This window comes from Myxine glutinosa, chromosome 2, assembly GCF_964187855.1.
Source record: "Myxine glutinosa chromosome 2, kmMyxGlut1.1, whole genome shotgun sequence".
NCBI lineage: Eukaryota > Metazoa > Chordata > Myxini > Myxiniformes > Myxinidae > Myxine > Myxine glutinosa.
The window spans coordinates 80,104,415-80,127,968 of NC_136262.1; the positions used below are offsets into that span (position 1 = coordinate 80,104,415).

A 23,554-nucleotide genomic window follows, 5' to 3' on the forward strand; every position below is an offset into this window, starting at 1 on the left:
TGCACCAGTGAAAGAGATAGATTCCCTTCATTCCCACTCCCAACACTTCCATTCCCCCCTTTTCGTCAATTGCAATTCGCATTGCCAACTGCATGTTGGGCGGTTTTCCCTTGATCCGCCATTGACCACGAGGCAGGGTTGGGGAAGAAAGGCGTGTCTCCACCTCGTCATAGAGGGGAGGAGTGAGCCAGCCCCGAACAACCAACCGAGCACGAGGGGTTTGGTTTGAGAGGGCGGAGGAAGAGCGATCGGGGAGGTTCGCAAAGGTTCAAGGGTGGGGCTATATATAACCCATGGGAGACGCCCCCACCAGAGATGAGCTTTTACAGAGGAGAGACGAGTACAGGGGAAGGAGCTGGGTCGTCAGAGCAAGAGCGCGTGGAGAGGTCCATGACAAGAGCTGAGTTGGTCGTCAGGGGTGGTCAGTGGTTGCGTTGAGTGGTTGCGTTGGAGAAAGAGTGGTTGGACAAACAAAAGAGAGAGGAGAGAACCCGTCACGCGAGAGAACCCGTCACGCGAGAGAACCCGTCACGCCAGACCCCCCACCAGCAGCGTTGGCTTGGCTCCACCAAGCAGCTCCGACCCGCTACCCCGCGCACACGACAGGATCGGTGGCATCGGCCACCGTCGAGGTCCAGCCCGACGTCCCGTGCGGGATCAAACTCCAGCCAGCTCCGGGCCTTCCTCCAGCCACCCACCTCCTGTCATTCCTGCCTGCAATTTCCATCCATTTGCGTACGTGAGTTTGTTTTGTTCGTGCTGTCCTGGGTAGTAACAATAAGTCTGTATAAGCTAAAGATTGCACTGTGTCACCTGCGTCTCATGTCCCTGTAAATAAACGTGACTGCTTGCTTCCTACTTATATGTGTAAATAATAAAACCAATTACTCTTCTGTCCGTCTTCTCGTCTTATTCCTTTTCCTCTTTGCATTCGTTCGTTTTAGAGTTTTCCAGATTGGGCAGCTGCGGTGCGATACGGCCAAAGTTTGGGGTGAATCGGGTGAGTTGGGGAAGAATCGGGGGAACTGTTAGGTCGCGGTAATACACCACCGCTTGGTCAATATAACATCTTGTCCGCGACCCGTAACAATTGGTGTCAGGAGTGGGATACGAGGCCCGAAGCGCGCTTAACGCGCTCAAAATTACGAGCTGCTGAAAAATTGTGTTTTAAAGAAATAAAACCCGAATTTTGAAATCGCGCCATGGCTGGTCAAGGCGATCGGATGCCGGTGGGTGAGCTAGAGAAAGACGGGGTGGAATCGACCCAGGACCTCGGGGAAATGTATGTGGAGGAAGGAGAGGAGGAGAACATTGGCGATGTGGTTGAGGGTGTATCAGACGCACAAAATGGCGTCCTCGCGCACATGGTTGTAGCGGCACCAAATTTTGCCGCGCCTGTGACCGAAGCAGCACCAAATTGCGCTGCGCACGTGGTCGCGGCAGCCGAGCCGGAGATACCAGGGTACATGCGATTTTTTATGGACCAATTGATGGCAAAAATGGATGCTCATAGTGAGCGAATGAGGGACGAAAGGAGGGCTAACAGTGAGCGGTTGGGAAACCAAATTGAAGCAACAATGAACGGAATGAGGGCCGATAGAGAGGCAAGGGAGCAGAGGGACAGAGACCGCAAGTTGGGCGGAAGGGTCCCAGGGGTGCACGAGGAGGTAACGCGGGTCAAGAAGCGCCGGTTGAGCGAAGTGGAGGAAAGCACGGGTACAATGACGGGGGTAGAAATCGCGAAACGGGGTTTGGAAAAGCCGGCGACCGATGAGGTAGAGGGTGTTTTATTAAAGCCAACGGTCGTCGAGGGGAACAAAGACAAAGCAGTGCTGGGAATTAAAATTGAAGAGATGACGGAGGTAGCCCGGGAATTGCAGGGAGAAATGGAAAATGTGCAAAGTCCCTGCTCACATCACGATGCTGTGCTTAACCCGAATGGAAGTTTGCAGGTTTTGGTGCAGGGAGGAAGAAGAACCCCGAAGGTGAGACGTGCTGTGTATTGTGCTGGGAGATTTTGTAAGAGGATGTTTAGCGACAAAAGAATTTTCGCGCGCTTGGGATCGAGGAAGCATCTGGACGTTGGTGAAGGGTCCCGTGTGAGTGGAAATGGCACGCGTTGGAGGAAAAAGTGTGCGTCGGCGAGTGGGTGTGTTATAAAGTGTGGGAGTGAAACCGAGTGCGAGCGAGAATGCACGTCGGGGTGTACGGAGTGTGACACGAGGAGTGAGTTGGTGGTGGAGCGGGTGCGAGAATGCACGCTTGGAATGGTCAAGGGTGTGCGAGGAAGCACACCTGAGTTAGTGGTAGCACGGGTGTGGGAGAGCCCATGTGAGCGCGTTAGTGGGTGGATGCAAGAGTGCACGCCCATGGTGAGTGTTACGGAGGACGTAACGGAGGAGAGGTGTGGACCAAAGTGTGTGCAAGAGTGTGCGCGAGGGGTGTGGTGTGTAACAGGGAGAGCGTTGGTGGAATGTACGGACGGCGTTGGAACGCCGGGTTTGGTGAGGGTGAAAGGGGTAGCGTATGCGTGTGAGCATGCAGGTGAAGCATCGACGGTAACCGGGTTAGCGGTTAGGGCGACAGATAGCCGATGCGAGCACTCGGGGTGCGGGGTGCTTTGTTGGGTGCGAGGCCCGGCGCGGGTCGATGCTGCGTCGCTTCTCTTCGAAGCGTCGTTGCCGATTCGGGCTTGGCCCCGCCCTGCACGGTCGAGTCCGGGCTTTGTCGGGCGAGGCGACCGGTCCGGTTCAAGGGCGAGTGGGAGGAAGCGGAACGGTGCCCCCTCGTGGGGACGGGGTTCCGACCGGGGGGGATTGAGCCATCGGGCCCGGGACCGCAAGGTGCCGCGCCGAGATGGTGCGTGGAATCTCGGCCCAACCAAACCACCTCCCTTGAACCGAAAGCCGGACGGATTCAACCTGCAGGTGACCAAACCACCCGAATTCATTGCTCGGCTTTACGAACCGAGTTTAATGATGTCACGACGCACCGAGGCTAGGATATAGTGGACTGTGATGATGGTGATTGTGATAGTGATCGTGATTTGATACGAAATTTATAATAGTGGGTAGAATTGGCAGTAATTGGAAAATTTTTGAATTGGTTGGAATTTGGACAAGCAAAATTGATAGTGGGACCTCCCCGATGTGGTGGGATGGCAACTCTGTCATCCCTCACAACGAGGGGGGCAAAGGAGCACTAGTTATGGGGTTGATGGCAGTGAAAACTAGCCCGGGTGGGTTAGGATATTGTGTGTAGGGATCTAGAAGAGATTGACATTAGGTAACGTTATGGTTTAGTTAGTGACTGATACCTGTAGTGGGGACGCAGGTAGATTAGTATGGATGAAAATGATGAGGGAGCGCAATAGTTTAAAGGGACGACTGGGAAGCGCAAGTTTCAGAGGGGAGTAGTTAGATGAGATGATGCCGTGTGTTTGAGGATTGAACAGGTGTGATTGCACAGGTGTGCAACTGAACAGGTGTATGGAATAAATGGTATGGAGTATTGGAATGGATGGTCGTGGAGTGAGTATGGTGGAAATTGTGGAGTGGAGTGGATGGTGCGAAGGTGTGAATGGGGGAAGAGTGGACCCCCATCACGGATACCCGGGGCGGGTAGAGTAAGTGTTAGGTAGAGGGTATAGGTAAATTGTGGTTGGATATTGGCATCTGTGGTGCGAGTGGAAGAATGATGTTTGGATGGGTGCATTAGTGTTGTGGAAATGGCTGGGCGTGTAGCCTGTTAGTGTGTGTAGTTGGTTGGGCGCTCCACCTCTGTGAGGATGTCGGCCAGGTGAGGCCGCAGGTGGGCTCTGGGAGCCGGTAGTAGTTGTTGTGGATTGGGCCCGAGGATCCGGAGGACGGACCCGGGTAGCCCAGTGCCAGAGGGCACCGAGTGGGGTGACAGAGCCAGGAGGGGCTTTCCCCAGTTAGTTAGGTTAGGGTGAGGAGCTAGGTAAGCTCGGGTGGCAACTGCAGTGGTGGAGGTGTGCAGGTGGGTAGACCTGCTGGGAGAGCTACACGTCGCAGCCCAGAAATTGTGCGAGGGCACCGGGAGATGAATCGGGGGAGTGAGACCCCAAATTGAGAAGCACCACAGTTTGGTCAATGGGAATTGGTTTTTAGAACCCATAGTGTAAGTTGGCCAATGGATTGGCAGGGAGAGACCCCGGGTAGTGTAAAGTGTGTTAAGGTCATTAAGAGGATAGTTAGGATTGGAGTCTCCTCGCACCATCTGCATCCACTCACCTGAGGTGACAGGTACTCCACACCATGCCATGTTTTGATTATTTTTTACTGTGCAAATGTTTGGATTGTGAAACGCATCATGACGTGGGTGTGACATTGTGCTTTGTTGTTCCATCTCTTCCTCCTTATGAGGATTGATGATGAATTGGGTGATGGCAAATTTTGGTTAGAGGGATTGTGGTGACGAATTTGGTATTGGAGAAATATGGGGAGACGAGACATTAGCGACGAATTTGTAAATGTGTAGATTTTGTACATATGGGGTAAGGGCAAGGGTAGTGTAGGTGACAGGGGGGTGACATACGGTAGGGACGAGCTTTCTCACTTCGCTCTCCGTACGCATTTCGCCTTGCATTGCCTTATTGACGTGTACCCTTGTGACCTTACCCCTCGCTCATTTCTCTTGTCCCCCTTTTGTCTCCCACATGACCTGTGCGCCATTGGGCGCCAAGGGGAGCGTGCGTGAGTCGGCCATTGTGCGCCCGGCACTCTCAGAACCAGCTGTCTGCATCGATGCACCACATTATGGACCACATGTCTGTGGCCGAGCACCACTTATGGACCCCATGGGTTGGGGCATGGCCCCTCTGCTGGAACCGGCCATGAGGGCCCGAAATCTTGCTGGCGGACCTTGGCCACAGGGCACCGATGCCCCACAGGTGAACCACACGTAGTCGGCCCTGTGGGCCATAAATAAAGAAAATAAAATGGACACGTTGGGCACACTTTATTGCAAATAGGCCGCCAGTAAGAAAATGAAAGAAAGACAACATCTGGAAGAACAAATAATAATAACCAGCAGAGGGAGCCGAAGAGCAAGAGATCACCTGCAGGGTTAGGGGTTGTTGGTTTTATTTTCTTGAACAATGGTGACTGCACCGATTGGTGCTTGGGGGTGTATTGGTGCGTATTTGGGTGCTTTCATGGTGCATTGATGCAGAGCAGACTGTCTCCCCCCCAGAAAGAACAATCACAGGTCCTGGGTTAGTTTTGTAAATAAAAATAGCGTCATTGTAAATAATGCTCCCCACCGTCAGTGTATAATTTGAAGACAATTCCGCAATTCGGTTAACTGTGGGCGTAAGTCTGTTAGGCAGGGTGCAATGGAGCAGCGGGACACATTTATTTATGTTTTAAAAACTGTCGCACTCAGGGTCAGGTTAAAAGTAGAGGGAACTACACCTACGTGTCACACTAAATAAAAAGTTGTAGGCCCGGGACGTGCCTAAGAGGAGGAGGGTGCAGTGTTGTGGATATGAGGACTGTATATTTTTTTGATTGTGTGAATTATTATTATTGTTTATTCTGCGCCTCCTGCCTCCGGAGCTGTGTAAAGGTCAAAGGGGCATCCCATAATTAGTCCATAAAGCATCCACACCACAGCCAATCATAGAATACCCCTGTTCAATAGTTATATCTTATTCTGTGTTTTAGGGTAAGGCTGTGTCTCCCATTAATTGAAATACTCCATTACACCAGTGAAAGAGATAGATTCCCTTCATTCCCACTCCCAACACTTCCATTCCCCCCTTTTCGTCAATTGCAATTCGCATTGCCAACTGCATGTTGGGCGGTTTTCCCTTGATCCGCCATTGACCACGAGGCAGGGTTGGGGAAGAAAGGCGTGTCTCCACCTCGTCATAGAGGGGAGGAGTGAGCCAGCCCCCAACAACCAACCGAGCACGAGGGGTTTGGTTTGAGAGGGCGGAGGAAGAGCGATCGGGGAGGTTCGCAAAGGTTCAAGGGTGGGGCTATATATAACCCATGGGAGACGCCCCCACCAGAGATGAGCTTTTACAGAGGAGAGACGAGTACAGGGGAAGGAGCTGGGTCGTCAGAGCAAGAGCGCGTGGAGAGGTCCATGACAAGAGCTGAGTTGGTCGTCAGGAGTGGTCAGTGGTTGCGTTGAGTGGTTGCGTTGGAGAAAGAGTGGTTGGACAAACAAAAGAGAGAGGAGAGAACCCGTCACGCGAGAGAACCCATCACGCGAGCGAACCCATCACGCCAGACCCCCCACCAGCAGCGTTGGCTTGGCTCCACCAAGCAGCTCCGAACCGCTACCCCGCGCACACGACAGGATCGGTGGCATCGGCGGCCGTCGAGGTCCAGCCCGACGTCCCGTGCGGGATCAAACTCCAGCCAGCTCCGGGCCTTCCTCCAGCCACCCACCTCCTGTCATTCCTGCCTGCAATTTCCATCCATTTGCGTACGTGAGTTTGTTTTGTTCGTGCTGTCCTGGGTAGTAACAATAAGTCTGTATAAGCTAAAGATTGCACTGTGTCACCTGCGTCTCATGCCCCTGTAAATAAACGTGACTGCTTGCTTCCTACTTATATGTGTAAATAATAAAACCAATTACTCTTCTGTCCGTCTTCTCGTCTTATTCCTTTTCCTCTTTGCATTCGGTCGTTTTAGAGTTTTCCAGATTGGGCAGCTGCGGTGCGATACGGCCAAAGTTTGGGGTGAATCGGGTGAGTTGGGGAAGAATCGGGGGAACTGTTAGGTCGCGGTAATACACCACCGCTCGGTCAATATAACATCTTGTCCGCGACCCGTAACAATATATATGTGTATATATATATATACAGTGGAACCTTGACTTACGAGTTTAATTCGTTCCGTGACCGAGCTCGTAACTCAAATTGCTCGTATCTCAAATCAAATTTCCCCATTGAAATGCATTGAAATGCTATTAATCCGTTCCAGCCCGCCAAAAACCACACCAATTTTTTTTTAAATATACAGTATATATAAAAATATCTCGCGCTTTATATTTCACCTGTATGCAGCATACAAGTTGGCAGGATGGCCTGGACTGGAGGTACGCAGACTTGACTCTAAAGTCTAAACTGTCCAGCCTGGGTTTGAATCCCGACCCAGCTATAACCTGTCATGGGTGAATCACAGGCAGGGTGATTCATCAATGTGTGTACCGCTAAACTGGGCGCCCCGTTTGCGTCCCATTAGTTGTTGGATGTTAAGGATCTCACCGTGTTTTCCACAAAGAGAAGGCGAGCTATCGCCGGCATTCTGAACAAGTTGTGGCCTGGCATGCTCTTCTCCTCTGCCGTTATATATACGTCCTCCTCGACACCTCGCTCATGTTTTTCGACGATTGCGTGTTTTATATCCAAGCACATCATCCTCTTCTTCTTCTCAGCACTGCACTTGCCACTCACTTTCTTAGGCCCCATGGTTAAAACTAAGAAATTTTCCGAAATAACCAAAATGCGAAAACAAAAATGCAGCGCTATACGACAGAGATACTGTACGTGCACGGCAAGATAACCACGTGACCGGAACCCACCTGGCGGCGTAAACTCAAAATAACCGAAATGCGAAAACTAAAATGCAGCGCTATACGACAGAGATACTGTACGTGCACGGCAAGATAACCACGTGACCGGAACCCACCTGGCGGCGTAAACTCAAAATAACCGAAATGCGAAAACTAAAATGCAGCGCTATACGACAGAGATACTGTACGTGCACGGCAAGATAACCACGTGACCGGAACCCACCTGGCGGCGTAAACTCAAAATAACCGAAATGCGAAAACTAAAATGCAGCGCTATACGACAGAGATACTGTACGTGCACGGCAAGATAACCACGTGACCGGAACCCACCTGGCGGCGTAAACTCAAAATAACCGAAAGGCGAAAACTAAAATGCAGCGCTATACGACAGAGATACTGTACTTGAACGGCAAGATAACCACGTGACCGGGTGGCGAAAGCTCGTAACTCGGATCTCGGCTCGCATCTCAAAGCAATAAACCGCCCGAGCGACGGCTCGTATCTCGAAAAACTCGTAAGTTGGGGCACTCGTAAGTCAAGGTTCCACTGTATGTATATATATATATATATGTATGTATGTATGTATGTACATATACATATACATATACATGTACATATTGTTGTGGTTTTAGAACCCTCACTTTGTAAATAATTCTTGTAAATATCCCATCATTTAAAAGGTTAAAGGTTGCACCCTTAATTAGTCCATATGCAACACGTAGGCCACCATAGGAACTTTAGTTATCTCATAATAGTATGTGTTTAGGTAAGGCCATGTTCCCAATAGTTGAATCTGCGTTGCATTAATCAAATAAGATAGGCGCCATTCGCTTCTTTGCCAATCTCTCTCTCCAAGCGGCGCCATTATCCCCAAACATCAAGTGGTTGATCAGCAGCGTTCACTGCAGTAAACTGGTATTTGAGCTCGTTACGCCACCATTAACCATGCGGTCAGGCCCGAAGAAAGGGGGCGGGACAGACAAGGAGAAGGTGTGGCCTGTAAACCAGCCGTCGGAGGCGTGGCCGGAGAGCTCCACCAGCCAACCAGGGCTGAGTGAATACCATCACGGGCATGGCTCTATGAAGCGCAGAGTAATCTGGTGGCGCATAATATAAGCACCAGCGCGAGCCTTTTCACAGAGTCGACTCGGGTTGGAGACAGCGCTTTGTGGGGTCTGGCTTTGACGGACTGCTTGTGGGAGGTCTGTTGGGAGCGTCGGCTGCTGAGAGACTAAGCTGCGCAGAGCCCTTTGACGAACTGCTTTGGAAAGCCCTTGTATGAACTTGCGAGAGAGAGAGGGCGTTTGCTCGATAAACGTATTACGTACGCAGCATCCCAGCCCCCCGCTATATGTAAGGTCCGCTCGCGGTCAACAACACGCGAAGCTGCCTGCCGTTCCTCACCCGCGGAACCGGAGCCTGGACGGAGTCGACCTACCTGGAACCATCTACCTGGACCTTCCACCCTGCCCGCTGCAATTCCCGTGTGAGTGTGTCTGTTTGTCTGGGGTTGTAGAGTAAGACTGTATAAGACTGCCCTGTGTCCTTCTTCTTCTTCCCTTCCTGTACATTCTTTCCTTTCATTTCCTCTTTGGTTTTGTAAATAATTAATAAACCATTCTTTGTTCTTCCTTTACTCTGGTTTCCTCTCCATCCGATCGCTTTCGTCTTTTCTCAATTGAGTACCTGTGGCACGATTAGGAACCGCTCAGAATCGGGTCTCGTCACTGTTAACGGCCTGGGTCGTGGCTCGCTTCGCTCGGCGTGTCCACTACCGCCGCGGCTCGGGCGGGGCTCATTTCCTCGCTTCCCGGAAGGCGCTGGTAATTAGGTAATAGCACTAATTCGGCATACCACCCTGTTCAGCGCTGACCGGAAGTGACGTCATAGCTCCAGGACTCGGGACGGCCAGCTTAAAAGACAAGGGGATTAACCCCCCCCCCCCCTTGATAAGGGGAGCGCCGACCCCCGAATCTGCAACAATATATATACAATGGGAAGAATGGAGTAACTGAGAACATTAAAATTGGGAAAGGCAGATAAATAAGAGGTCAAGGAAAAGATGGTGTTGTGGCTTTTTGTGTAATGGGGGTTGAGGGTAAGGGGCCAAAAAAAAAAAGAGGAAAAGAAAAGTTGGAAATGAGAAGTGTGTGGAAAGTCAAAATTTCAATCATTTTGTAAAAGTTATCAAAACACTTCAAACACTTTCTTTCCTACTTTCAACAATTCCAAAAGGTATTTGAGAAAATATTGCAAAATGTCACACCTCCAGCAATCTTGAGGAACTCCTCTCCTGTGGCACGATAAACCTGAAAATGCAAGAAACTGTTTCATTCACGTGACAAACGCTATCCCTCTCTCAATCCCCCTCGTCTTTACTTTGATTCTAGCTGATTCACTCTTTTGTTTATTGGTCAATCCAAACCTTTGCATTTGCAAGTTTACCATATGATTACGTTATTGAAATTCTTCTTCTGTTTTTTTTTACCTGAGCAGGCCAAATTTTATTTCAGATTGTTTATTTATTGATCATAAGTTTTGCCAATTTTTTGTTTTGAGCAAGAGAAGGGGAGAAAAACTTTTTAAGGTTGCTTTTCTTGCGAATACAATCATACGTTTTGCCAATTTTTTATTTTGAGCAAGAGAAGGGGAAAAAACTTTTTAAGGTTGCTTTTCTTGCGAATACGATCATTACACACCACTCTTTTTGGTGATCTATGGTACCGGGTCGATGCAGACCTCAATTGCTCAACTTCCACAACCCTGCATTGAACTCGTTCATCATAACATTAACTCATCTACCAGCCTAACACCTTATACAAAGCGACCACCTCCACATTTGTTTTGAGGAATGCCGACAAGAGTGAATCACAAACGTCAAACCTTTTTGTTGTTGTTGCTGTTGTTGTTAAAGTCGGCCACTATTGTGCATGACAACTCTCACAAGGTAAATGCCACAGGTGGCAGTCAATGTTATTCACATTTGTTGCATCAAAATAAAAGCTAAGCATGAACAAGACTTGTAGTGAAATCGTATTCGTACTGAACCCGGGGTGATGCTCGCTGCTCGCTGGCACCGCTAGGGGCGTGACTATAAGACCCGCTGCTGCGAACGGTGCTCCGAGACTTCTCCTGTGACATGTTACATCTGGTAGACTCGCTAACGGTACGCCTGCATAGAATATCCAGCTTGTTTGCATTGAATGAGATGAATGGACCCATGAGATGTCACATCGTATACTTATTGTATTTTCTACTTTACAGGATGATGTTATGATCTAAATGCAATTAAACCAAACCGTTGGACTAAAGTTGTGTGGACCTGATTGGTTTTACACAACAAGACTCATCGACGTAAACATAATCATCAATTGTTGGTGAACACAGTGCCGCAATTAAACAGAACCTCGGTACTACCTTTGGTTAAAAAATTATTCATATTAATGCAAAATGTGATAAAACAATGACTGTAAAACAAGTAGTTTGGTCGAGATTTTTCAGCAAAAGTTATTATTGCAGGAATGGAGGCTTGTATCACCTTCTCTTTTAAGACTATCTCTTCCTCGCTTTTCTGATTCAACCATTCATGCAAGGGATATTGATTGGCATAGCAAACCTGAAAAAGTCTTCTCCCTCTGAATCACATTCAGCCTTAATCTCCACTTGAAATCGTTGAAAAATGTTATTCGTGAGGTGAAGCATTCCTTCATCCAAACGAAGTGACAACCTCTCCTCTTTTACCAATGCATCTTGCTGTATTAGCCAAAAGTATCAACTTTTGTTACTCTTGCTTTCCTTCGCTTTTTCCATCCCAATGATGCAAAATCAGTAGTTTGGTAAAGATTTTTCTGATTCCAGCTGTCTCTCCTGACTGACAGAGCAACTCTTTTCTCCTATAATTCCACAATGGATCCCACATTGGATCCATTATCCCATTGAACACATCGATATAAGAGGCATACTTCATGCGCGTATTATTTTCCATCTGTTCATTGATCGAGGCAAAGTACCGACATAGCCTGATCAGATAGAAAAACGACAGGGGATTGAAGAGAGTGTGGGAGTTTGTTCCAGAGGTAGGGAAAAAAGAGGAATGAAAGAGTGAAGGTGAGCAGAGAGCAAGAAACTACAATGACACTCGGTGGAGCGCATACCTCCGCCAGGCTAAAGAGTTCACATTTTGTATCCCACTTATAGGCCGGATCTGCATCCAGACCTCAACCAAAAACTAATTGGCTTGTTTTTGTCACCAAACCAACTCGTCCACTGAGTTTTGTCATAACTGGTCCAGAACATTTTGATATGTATATTGCTGTTTGTATGTATTTATATATACTAGGGCGTGCCCGTACGTGGGTGCAAAAAAACATGCGTGCAAACAACAACAACAAAAAAAAACTTTGAAACCACGTGGCAGTAACGACCACAGAACCCCCCCCCCCCCCTCTATTTACATGAAATGGTTTGGTCCATTCGCAAAGCCAAAGCGAACGGCTTGCGAGTACGGTAGAACCCCCCCCCCCCCCCCTCTATTTACATGAAATGCTTTGGTCCATTCGCAAAGCCAAAGCGAACGGCGAACGGCTAAATCGCCATAGCTCGGTAACTACTTCTCCGATTAATTTCAAACCTTGAAAAGGCACATCCTCGGGTCCCCAGCAATATACCTGGCAAGTTTCAAGTATATCGGACCGGTAGTTGTCGAGAAACAGCGGTCACAGACAAATACACACACACACACACACACACACACACACACACACACACACACACACACACACACACACACACACACACACACACACAGAGATTACTGGAATTATAGATAGATATATATATATATATATATACGTATATATATATATATATATATATATATATATATATATAATATATGTATATATATATATATATTAGCCGAAAGCACCCGGCGTTGCCTGGGTTCTTTTTGAATGAATTTACTACTATAATTCAGCTTTTAATTGCGAAATGGGCCCAGCCCGGCCTATGCGGCCTCAACCAGCCTCGCCACCTAGCCTATAACCTTCCTGGGGCCCGTCCTGACATTTTTAGTTCTTTTTGAATGCACTTACTACTATAATTCAGCTTTTACTCACGGCCGTAGAAGATTGACTACTACAATTCAGCTCAGCTTTTAATTGTGAAATGGGCCCAGTCCAGCCGACGCAGCCTCGACCGGCCTCGCCACCTAGCCTATAACCTTCCCGTGGCCCATCCCGACATTTTTAGTTCTTTTTGAATGCATTTACTACTATAATTCAGCTTTTACTCACGGCCATATAAGATTGACTACTATAATTCAGCTCAGCTTTTAATTGCAAAATTGGCCCAGCGCAGCCAAGGTGGGCCTCAACCGGCCTCGCCACCTAGCCTATAACCATCCTGGGGCCCGTCCCGACATTTTTTGTATGAGAGGTTTCCTCCTATCTTTCACCGTTCAGGAGATTAGCACGCGCAGACAAACAAACAAACAAAAACTTTCTTTTACATATATATATATATAGATAGATAGATAGATAGATAGATAGACAGATATATATATATATATATATACAGTGGAACCTTGACTTACGAGTGCCCCAACTTACGAGTTTTTCGAGATACGAGCCGTCGCTCGGGCGGTTTATTGCTTTGAGATGCGAGCCGAGATCCGAGTTACGAGCTTTCGCCACCCGGTCACGTGGTTATCTTGCCGTTCAAGTACAGTATCTCTGTCGTATAGCGCTGCATTTTAGTTTTCGCATTTCGGTTATTTTGAGTTTACGCCGCCAGGTGGGTTCCGGTCACGTGGTTATCTTGCCGTGCACGTACAGTATCTCTGTCGTATAGCGCTGCATTTTAGTTTTCGCATTTCGGTTATTTTGAGTTTACGCCGCCAGGTGGGTTCCGGTCACGTGGTTATCTTGCCGTGCACGTACAGTATCTCTGTCGTATAGCGCTGCATTTTTGTTTTCGCATTTTGGTTATTTTGGAAAATTTCATGTTCATGTCGAACATTTCATGTTCATGTTCATGTTTTCATGTTCATGCCATGCCAGGCCACAACTTGTTCAGAGTGCCGGCGATAGCTCGCCTTCTCTTTGTGGAAAACACGGTGAGATCCTTAACATCCAACAACTAATGGGACGCAAACGGGGCGCCCAGTTTAGCGGTACACACATTGATGAATCACCCTGCCTGTGAAACACCGACATGACAGGTTATAGCTGGGTCGGGATTCAAACCCAGGCTGGACAGTTTAGACTTTAGAGTCAAGTGTGCGTACCTCCAGTCCAGGCCATCCTGCCAACTTGTATGCTGCATACAGGTGAAATATAAAGCGCGAGATATTTTTATATATACTGTATATTTAAAAAAAAATTGGTGTGGTTTTTGGCAGGCTGGAACGGATTAATAGCATTTCAATGCATTTCAATGGGGAAATTTGATTTGAGATACGAGCAATTTGAGTTACGAGCTCGGTCACAGAACGAATTAAACTCGTAAGTCAAGGTTCCACTGTATATATATATATATATATATATATATATATATATATATATATATATATATATATATATATATATATATATATATATATATATATATATATATATAGTGTTGCGGATATGAGGATTGTATTTTTTTGATTGTGTGTATTGTAGTGGTAAATTGTTGTGTAACATTGGTTGGATATGGCCCCTCCTGCCTCCAGAGTTGTGTAAAGGTAAAAAGGGCGTCTCGGTTGTTAAGTCCATGAAACACCACATTGAAGGACACGATAAAACCCTTGTTCAGTAGCTTATATCTTATTATGTGTTTTAGAGTAAGGCCTTGTCTTCCATTAAAATAATACTCCATTGCACCGAATCAATTAAGAATAGCTCCCCTTCAATACTTCCATTTCCCAGCCAAACTCTCCATCTGCGGGTAAAGCAGTTCACAAGCGTGGGGTGCACGCCCTCTCATTTCGCTGCTATAGTGAATATGTGCTCCGTGCTCTGTTTTTGAACAGGAGGGGCGGGGTCGCCCGGGAGAGGCAAGCCCAGGGCGCGCCACGAAGGGCGGGGCTGTTCAGCCCCATGCCCAAATAAGGAAACAAGCCCGTGGCTCGCCACGAGGGGCGTGCCGTTGGCGCCATGCCCAAATAAGGAGACAAGCCCGTGGGATTACCATACAAGGTCACGAAACAGAGCACGGGGGGGAGGGCGGTACCAAAACCGAGGAGGGCGTGTCAGACCCGCGCTGAAGGTATGACAGAAGGGTGCGACGATCGCTGGGACAAGCTACACGAGGGATACGGCAGATGAGTCCAGGTGCGTAAGAGGGTTGGCAGTCCACCGGGAGAGAGTTCAGAGTTGCACCGGAGTTGCGTGAGAGATACGAAAAGCCTTTGACAAAGAGCCGCTTCAACCAGCCCTGTTTCAACCAGCCGCGTGAAGCCCTGACGGGGCAGCGAGTGACCCTGCCGGCGTGCGCTGTAAAGCCGAATATAAGGAGCTGCCGGCGTGCGCTGTAAAGCCGAATACAAGGAGCTGCCGGCGTGCGCTGTAAAGCCGAATACAAGGAGCTGCCGGCTCCTCGCTTCCCGCCCGGAGTGGACCTGCTCGCTGTGCCCTGTGATTCCACCTGCTCATCCCTCCAAACGATTCCTGCCCTTACATCCATTTGTGTACGTGAGTTTGTTTTGTTTGTTCTGTCCTGGGTAGGTAATTAAGTCAGTATAAGCTAGTAATTTTCACTGTGTCACCTGCGTTTTCTTGTCCCCTGTAAATAACCGCGACTGCTCTTTTTGCTTATGTGTGTGTAAATAATAATAAACCCCGTTACTCCTCTGTACGTTGTCTTCTTCTTCCTCTTTGCATTCGTCGTCTTAGTCTTTTCCCTATTGAATATCTGTGGCGCGATACGGCCAACGTTTGGGTGAATCGGGTTTAGTCGGGGAACAACTGTTCGGCCGCGGTACCTCCGCTCGGTAAATAACATCTAATCCGCGGACCGTAACAATTGGTGTCAGGAGTGGGATCGGACCCGAAGCGCGCTTAACGCGCTCAAAATTACAAAGTACCGAAATTGCTTTCGTTTTACAAAACCCGAATTTTGAAATCATGCCATGGCTGGTCAAGGCGACGGGATGCCGGTGGGAGAGATAGACGGGGTGGAATCGACCCAGGACCTCGGGGAAATGTATATGGAGGATATGGTTGAGGGGGTATCAGGCGCGCAAAATGGCGCTCTCGCGCACGAGGTTTCAGACGCGCAAAATGGCGCCTCACACATGGCTATGGCGACGGCACCCGTGACCGTAGTATTGTTGGATTCGAACCTTTTCCTGCAAATGGGGGCACTTATGGACAAAATGAGGGACGAATTGGGGGTAAAAATGGGCGAAATGGGGGGCAAAATGGGAGAAATGGGGAACCGGATGGATGCTAACAGTGAGCGATTGGGAAACCAAATTGAAGCAATAACCAACAGAATGTGTGACCGCATGCAAAAATGTGGGGAGACCATGGATCGCATGGTGGGCGAAAAGGTCCCAGGGGTGCACGACGAGGTAACGCGGGTCGAGAAGCGCTGGTTGAGTGAAGCGGAGGAAAGCGCGGGTACAATGACGGGGGTAGAAATCGCGACACGGGGTTTGGAGCAGCCGGCGACCGCTGAAGAAGAAGAGGGTGTTTTATTAAAGCCAGCGGTCGTTGAGGTGAGTAAAGAAAAAGTGGAAGTGGGCATTGAAATTGAAGAGACCGGGGACTTAGAAAACCACTCGCGGCAGGAGGAAAAGATGGAATATGTACAAAGTCCCTGCTCAAATCACGATGCTGTGCTTAACCCGAATGGAAGTTTGCAGGTGCGCGTGGAGAAAAGGATCCCCCAGGTGAGTCATGCTGTATATTGTGTGGGTAGATTTTGCAGGAGGATGTTTAACGACAAGAGAATTGTCACGCGATTGGGATCAAGGAAGCACCCGGGTGTTGGTGAAGGGTCGCGTGTGGAAAAAAAGTGTGCGTCAAGGGGTGAGCATGTTACGAAGTGCGAGTGTGATACCGAGTGCGAGCGAGAATGCACGTCGGGGTGTACGGAGTGTGACACAAGGAGTGAGAGCAATACGAAGTGTGCGTCAAGGGGTGAGCGTGTTACGAAGCACGAGTGTGATACCGAGTGCGAGCGAGAATGCACGTCGGGGTGTATGGAGTGTGACATGGGGAGTGAGTTGGTGGTGGAGCGGGTGCGAGAATGCACGCTTGGAATGGTCGAGGGTGTGCGAGGAAGCACACCTGAGTTAGTGGTAGCGTGAGTGTGGGAGAGCCCATGTGAGCGCGTTAGTGGGTGGATGCAAGAGTGCACGCCCATGGTGAGTGTTACGGAGGACGTAACGGAGGAGAGGTGTGGACAGAGGTGTGCGAACGGCGAGTGTGCACAAGAGTGCACGCGAGAGGTGTGGTGTGTAACAGGGAGAGCGTTGGTGGTATGTACGGACGGCGTTGGAACGCTGGGTTTTGGGAGTGTGAAAGGGGTAGCGTATGCGTGTGAGCATGCAGGTGAAGCATCGACGGTAACCGGGTTAGCGGTTAGGGCGACGGATAGCCAATGCGAGCACTCGGGGCGCGGTGTGCTTTGTTGGATGCAGGGCCCGGCACGGATCGAAGCTGCGTCGTTTCTCTTTGAAGCGTCGTTGCCGATTCGGGCTTGGCCCCGCCCCGCACGGTCGAGTCCAGGCCTTGGCGGGCGAGGCGACCGGTCCAGTTCAAGGGCGAGTGGGAGGAAGCGGAACGGTGCCCCCTCGTGGGGACGGGGTTCCGACCTGGGGAGATTGAGCCATCGGGCCCGGGACCGTAAGGTACCGCGCCGAGATGGTGCGTGGAATCTCGGCCTGATCAAACCACCTCCCTTGAACCGAAAGCCGGACGGATTCAACCTGCAGGCGACCAAACCACCCGAATTCATTGCTCGGCTTTGCGAAGCCGAGATTAATGATGTCATGACGCACCGAGGCTAGGATATAGCGGACTGTGACGATGGTGATAGTGATAGCGATAGTGATTTGATACGAAATTTAGAATAGTGAGTAGAATTGGCAGTAATTGGAAAATTTTTGATTGGTTGAAATTTGGAGAGCAAAATTGGTAGTGGAACGTCCCCGATGTGGTGGGATGGCAACTCTGTCATCCCTCACAGATGGGGGGCAAAGGAGCACTAGTTTATGGGGTTGATGGCAGTGAAAACTAGCCTGGGAGGGTTAGGATATAATGTGTAGGGCCCTAGAGATTGACATTAGGTAACGTTAAGGTTAGGTAGTGACGGACACCTGTAGTGGGGACGCAGGTAGTTTAGAGTGGATGATAATGACGAGGGAGCGCAATAATGTAAGGGGCAACAGGGAAGCGCAAGTTTCAGAGGGGAGTAGTTAGATGAGATGATGCCGTGTGAGTGTTGGAGGTGTATAGAAGTGTATTGTGAAAAGTGTGTGAGGAATGGGTGTGATTGCACAGGTGTGCAACTGAACAGGTGTGGATGGAGCAGTGTATGAGGGAGTCGTGGTGATTGCGTGTGGTGCTGACCAAATGGTCCAGGAAGGAAGGAGGGTGCAGGAGGCACCAGGTGTGATTGCACGGGTGTGCAACAACAGGTGAATGAGGAACAGGTGTATGGAATAAATGGTAGTGTGGAATATCTGGAGTATTGGAATGGATGGTCGTGGAGTGAGTATGGTGGAAACTATGGAGTGGAGTGGATGGTGCGGAGGTGTGAATGGGGGAAGAGTGGACCCCCATCACGAATACCCGGGGCGGGTAGTGTAAGTGTTAGGTAGAGGGTATAGGTAAATTGTGGTTGGATATTGGCATCTGTGGTGCGGGTGAGAGAATGGTATTTGGATGGGTGCATTAGTGTTGTGGAAATGGCTGGGCGTGTAGCCTGTTAGTGTGTGTAGTTGGTTTGGGCACTCCACCACTGTGAGGATGTCGGCCAGGTGAGGCCGCCGGTGGGCTCTGGGAGCCGGTAGTTGTTGTGGATGGGGCCCGAGGATCCGGAGGACGGACCCGGGTAGCCCAGTGCCAGAGGGCACCGAGTGGGGTGACAGAGCCAGGAGGGGACTTCCCCAGTTAGATAGGTTAGGGTGAGGAGCTAGGTAAGCTCGGGTGGCAACTACAGTGGTGGAGGTGTGCAGGTGGGTAGACCTGCTGGGAGAGCTACACGCCCCAGCCCAGAAATTGTGCAAGGGCACCGGGAGATGAATCGGGGGAGTGAGACCCCAAATTGAGAAGCACCACAGTTTGGTCAATGGGAATTGGTTTTTAGAACCCATAGAGTAAGTTGGCCAATGGATTGGCAGGGAAAGACCCCGGGTAGTGTAAAGTGTGTTAAAGTCATTTAGAGGATAGTTAGGATGAAGAATCTCCTTGCACCATCTGCATCCACTCACCTGAGGTGATAGGTACTCCACACCATGCCAGGTTGTTTTGATTATTTTTTATGTGCAAATGTTTTGGATTGTGAGACGCATCATGACGTGGGTGTGACATTGTGCTTGATGTTCCATCTCTCCCTCCTTATGAGGATTGATGATGAATTGGGTGATGGCAAATTTTGAATAGAGGGATTGTGGTGACGAATTTGGTGTAAGGGAAATATGGGGAAGACGTGACAGTAGTGACGAATTTGGAAATGTGTAGATTTTGTAAATATGTGGTAAGGGCAAGGGTAGTGTAGGTGACAGGGGGGGTGACGTACGGTAGGGACGAGCTTTCTCACTTCGCTCTCCGTACGCACTTTGCCTTGCATTGCCTTATTGATGTGTACCCTTGTGACCCTACCCCTCGCTCATCTGTCTCTCCCCCCTTTTGTCTCCCACATGACCTGTGCGCCATTGGGCGCCGAGGGGAGCGTGCATGAGTCAGCCATTGTGCGCCCGGAACTCCCAGAACCAGCTGTCTGCATCGATGCACCACATTATGGACCACATGTCTGTGGCTGAGCACCACTGATGGACCCCATGGGTTGGGGCATGGCCCCTCTGCTGGAACCGGCCATGAAGGCCCGAAATCTTGCTGGTGGACCTTGGCCACAGGGCACCGATGCCCCACAGGTGAACCACACTAGTCGGCCCTGTGGGCCATAAATAAAATAAATAAACATGGACACGTTTGGGCAAGTTTTATTGCAAATAGGCCGCCAGTAAGAAAATGAAAGGACAAAGACAACAACTGGAAGAAATAATAATAGCCAGCAGAGGGAGCCGAAGAGCAAGAGACCACCTGCAGGGTTAGGGGTTGTTGGTTTATTTTTATTGATGAACTGTGGTGACTGCACTGATTGGTGCTTGAGGGTGTGTTTGTGTGTTTTTGGGTGCTTTCATGGTGCATTGATGCAGAGCAGACTGTCTCCCCCCCAGAAAGAACAATCACAGGTCCTGGGTTGCGTTTTGTAAATAAAAGTAGTGTCAATTGTAAATAATGCTCCCCACCGTCAATGTATAGTTTGAAGACCATTCCGCAATTCGGTTAGCTGTGGGCGTGAGTCTGTTAGGCAGGGTGCAATGGAGCAGCGGGACATATTTATTTATGTTTTAAAACTGTCGCACGCAGGGTCAGGTTAAAAGTAGAGGGAACCACACCTACGTGTCACACTAAATAAAGTTATAGGCCCGGGCCGTGCCTAAGAGGAGGAGGGTGCAGTGTTGCGGATATGAGGATTGTATTTTTTTGATTGTGTGTATTGTAGTGGTAAATTGTTGTGTAACATTGGTTGGATATGGCCCCTCCTGCCTCCAGAGTTGTGTAAAGGTAAAAAGGGCGTCTCGGTAGTTAAGTCCATGAAACACCACATTGAAGGACACGATAAAACCCTTGTTCAGTAGCTTATATCTTATTATGTGTTTTAGGGTAAGGCCTTGTCTTCCATTAAAATAATACTCCATTGCACCGAATCAATTAAGAATAGCTCCCCTTCAATACTTCCATTTCCCAGCCAAACTCTCCATCTGCGGGTAAAGCAGTTCACAAGCGTGGGGTGCACGCCCTCTCATTTCGCTGCTATAGTGAATATGTGCTCCGTGCTCTGTTTGAACAGGAGGGGCGGGATCGCCCGGTAGAGGCAAGCCCAGGGCGCGCCACGAAGGGCGGGGCTGTTCAGCCCCATGCCCAAATAAGGAAACAAGCCCGTGGCTCGCCATGAGGGGCGTGCCGTCGGCGCCATGCCCAAATAAGGAGACAAGCCCGTGGGATTACCATACAATGTCACGAAAGAGAGCACGGGGGGGAGGGCGGTACCAAAACCGAGGAGGGCGTGTCAGACCCGCGCTGAAGGTATGACAGAAGGGTGCGACGATCGCTGGGACAAGCTACAGGAGGGATACGGCAGATGAGTCCAGGTGCGTAAGAGGGTTGGCAGTCCACCGGGAGAGAGTTCAGAGTTGCACCGGAGTTGCGTGAGAGATACGAAAAGCCTTTGACAAAGAGCCGCTTCAACCAGCCCCGTTTCAACCAGCCGCGTGAAGCCCTGACGGGGCAGCGAGTGACCATGCCGGCGTGCGCTGTAAAGCCGAATAAAAGGAGCTGCCGGCGTGCGCTGTAAAGCCGAATACAAGGAGCTGCCGGCGTGCACTGTAAAGCCGAATACAAGGAGCTGCCGGCTCCTCGCTTCCCGCCCAGAGTGGACCTGCTCGCTGTGCCCTGTGATTCCACCTGCTCATCCCTCCAAACGATTCCTGCCCTTACATCCATTTGCGTACGTGAGTTTGTTTTGTTTGTTCTGTCCTGGGTAGGTAATTAAGTCAGTATAAGCTAGTAATTTTCACTGTGTCACCTGCGTTTTCTTGTCCCCTGTAAATAACCGTGACTGCTCTTTTTGCTTATGTGTGTGTAAATAATAATAAAACCCGTTACTCTTCTGTACGTCGTCTTCTTCTTCCTCTTTGCATTCGTCGTCTTAGTCTTTTCCCTATTGAATATCTGTGGCACGATACGGCCAACGTTTGGGTGAATCGGGTTTAGTCGGGGAACAACTGTTCAGCCGCGGTACCTCCGCTCGGTAAATAACATCTAATCCGTGGACTGTAACAATATATATATATATATATATATATATATATATATATATATATATATATATATATATATGGATTTACTGGGCCCAGTCCAGCCGACGCGGCCTCGACCGGCCTCGCCACCTAGCTTACATCCTGCCCGGGGCCCGTCCAGGACTCCTGCCAGAAATACGTGCATGAAAGTACATCATATATATATATACAGTGAAGTGAAAAAGTAAGGACACTCCACGTGAAGTTTTGACTTTTTCAACATATTTCAACATACAGCTATTTGATCTTCATTTCAACAATATTGATTGATAAAGGTGATATAATATATCAAATATCATGAAACATTTACATTTTGTAGTCCATTGTATAATTTAAATAAACATAAATGCAAATTTCGCATGTGGAAATAGTTAGTACACCCCTACATTTATCACTACTTCAAATACCTAAAATTAGAATGAGGTGCACCAGCTCAGGTGCAAATGATTAGAACATCGTTGGAGAGGATCTTGGAGGAACCTGTCTTATTTAAACCTCAGACATTTAGTTTGGTTTGCTCTTTGTTGTTGAAGTGTGCGGCGTCACCATGCTTAGATCAAAAGAGCTCTCTGAGGCTTTTAGAAAGAAGGTTATAGATAACTACGAGTCTGGGAAGGGATTTTAAAAGATCTCCAAACAATTTGAAATCAATCATTCGACTTTCCGGAAGATCATCTACAAGTGGAGAAGATTCCAAACAACTGCCAAATTGTTCAGGCCAGGCCGCCCCAGGAAGTTCAGCCCGAGAGCAGACCGCAAGATGCTGAAAGAAGTCTCTAAGAACCATCAGAATGTCATCACGGGACCTACAGGTAGCTCTTGCCAATGTTGATGTCAAAGTGCACGAGTCTACCATTAGAATGACGCTGTACAAATTTGATCTACATGGGAGGTGTGCCAGGAGGAAACCTTTGCTCTCCAGAAAGAACATCAGGGCAAGACTAAAGTTTGCCAATGAACACCTAGGCAACGACCAGCACTTCTGGAACAATGTGCTCTGGACAGATGAGTCAAAGGTAGAGCTATTTGGCCACAGTACCAGAAGACATGTTTGGCGAAAACCAAAGACAGCATTTGACCACAAGAACCTGATACCAACTGTAAAGCATGGTGGTGGAAATATTATGGTTTGGGGCAGCTTTGCTGCATCAGGGCCGGGGCAGCTTTGCTGCATCAGGGCCTGGGCAGCTCACCATCATAGAATCCACTATGAATTCTTCATTGTACCAGAGGGTGCTTGAGGATAATGTGAGGCCATCTGTCGGAAAGTTGAAGCTCAACTGAAGGTGGACCTTGCAACATGACAATGACCCTAAACATACCAGTAAATCCACCAAGGAATGGCTGAAAATAAAGAAATGGAGGGTTCTGGAATGGCCAAGTCAAAGCCCGGATCGAAATCCCATCGAGATGTTGTGGGGGGATTTAAAACGAGTTGTGCATGCAAGAAACCCCTCAAACATCGCACAGCTGAAAGAATTCTGCATGGAGGAGTGGGCAAAAATTTCTCCCAGTCGATGTTGGAGACTGGTAGAGAGTTATAAGAAACGCCTACTTGAGGTTGTTTCTGCCAAAGGGGGCAATACCACCTATTCGAGCCAAGGGTGTACTTACTTTTTCCACATGCGAAATTTGCATTTATGTTTATTTAAATTATACAATGGACTACAAAATGTAAATGTTTCATGATATTTGTTACATTATATCACCTTTATCTATCAATATTGTTGAAATGAAGATCAAATAGCTGTATGTTGAAATGTGTTGAAAAAGTCAAAACTTTACATGGGGTGTACTTACTTTTTCACGTGACTATGTATATATATATACATATATATACATATATACATATATATATATATATATATATATATATATATATATATATATATATATCTCAATGGTGAAGAATCACTTAAAAAT

The 23,554-nt window shown here is 48.6% G+C and overlaps 1 protein-coding gene across 2 annotated transcripts in view; it reads right to left on the reverse strand.

The window, feature by feature from the left end:
* The window catches only part of ESRP1 (epithelial splicing regulatory protein 1), a 70,442-nt gene that overhangs the window by 24,624 nt on the left and 22,264 nt on the right, over positions 1–23,554 (reverse strand). For both annotated transcript variants that reach the window (XM_068107951.2, XM_068107950.2), the window contains exon 9: positions 9,818–9,860. In XM_068107951.2, coding sequence (XP_067964052.2) covers positions 9,818–9,860 — 43 coding nt within the window. The remainder of the gene's footprint in view (positions 1–9,817; positions 9,861–23,554) is intronic.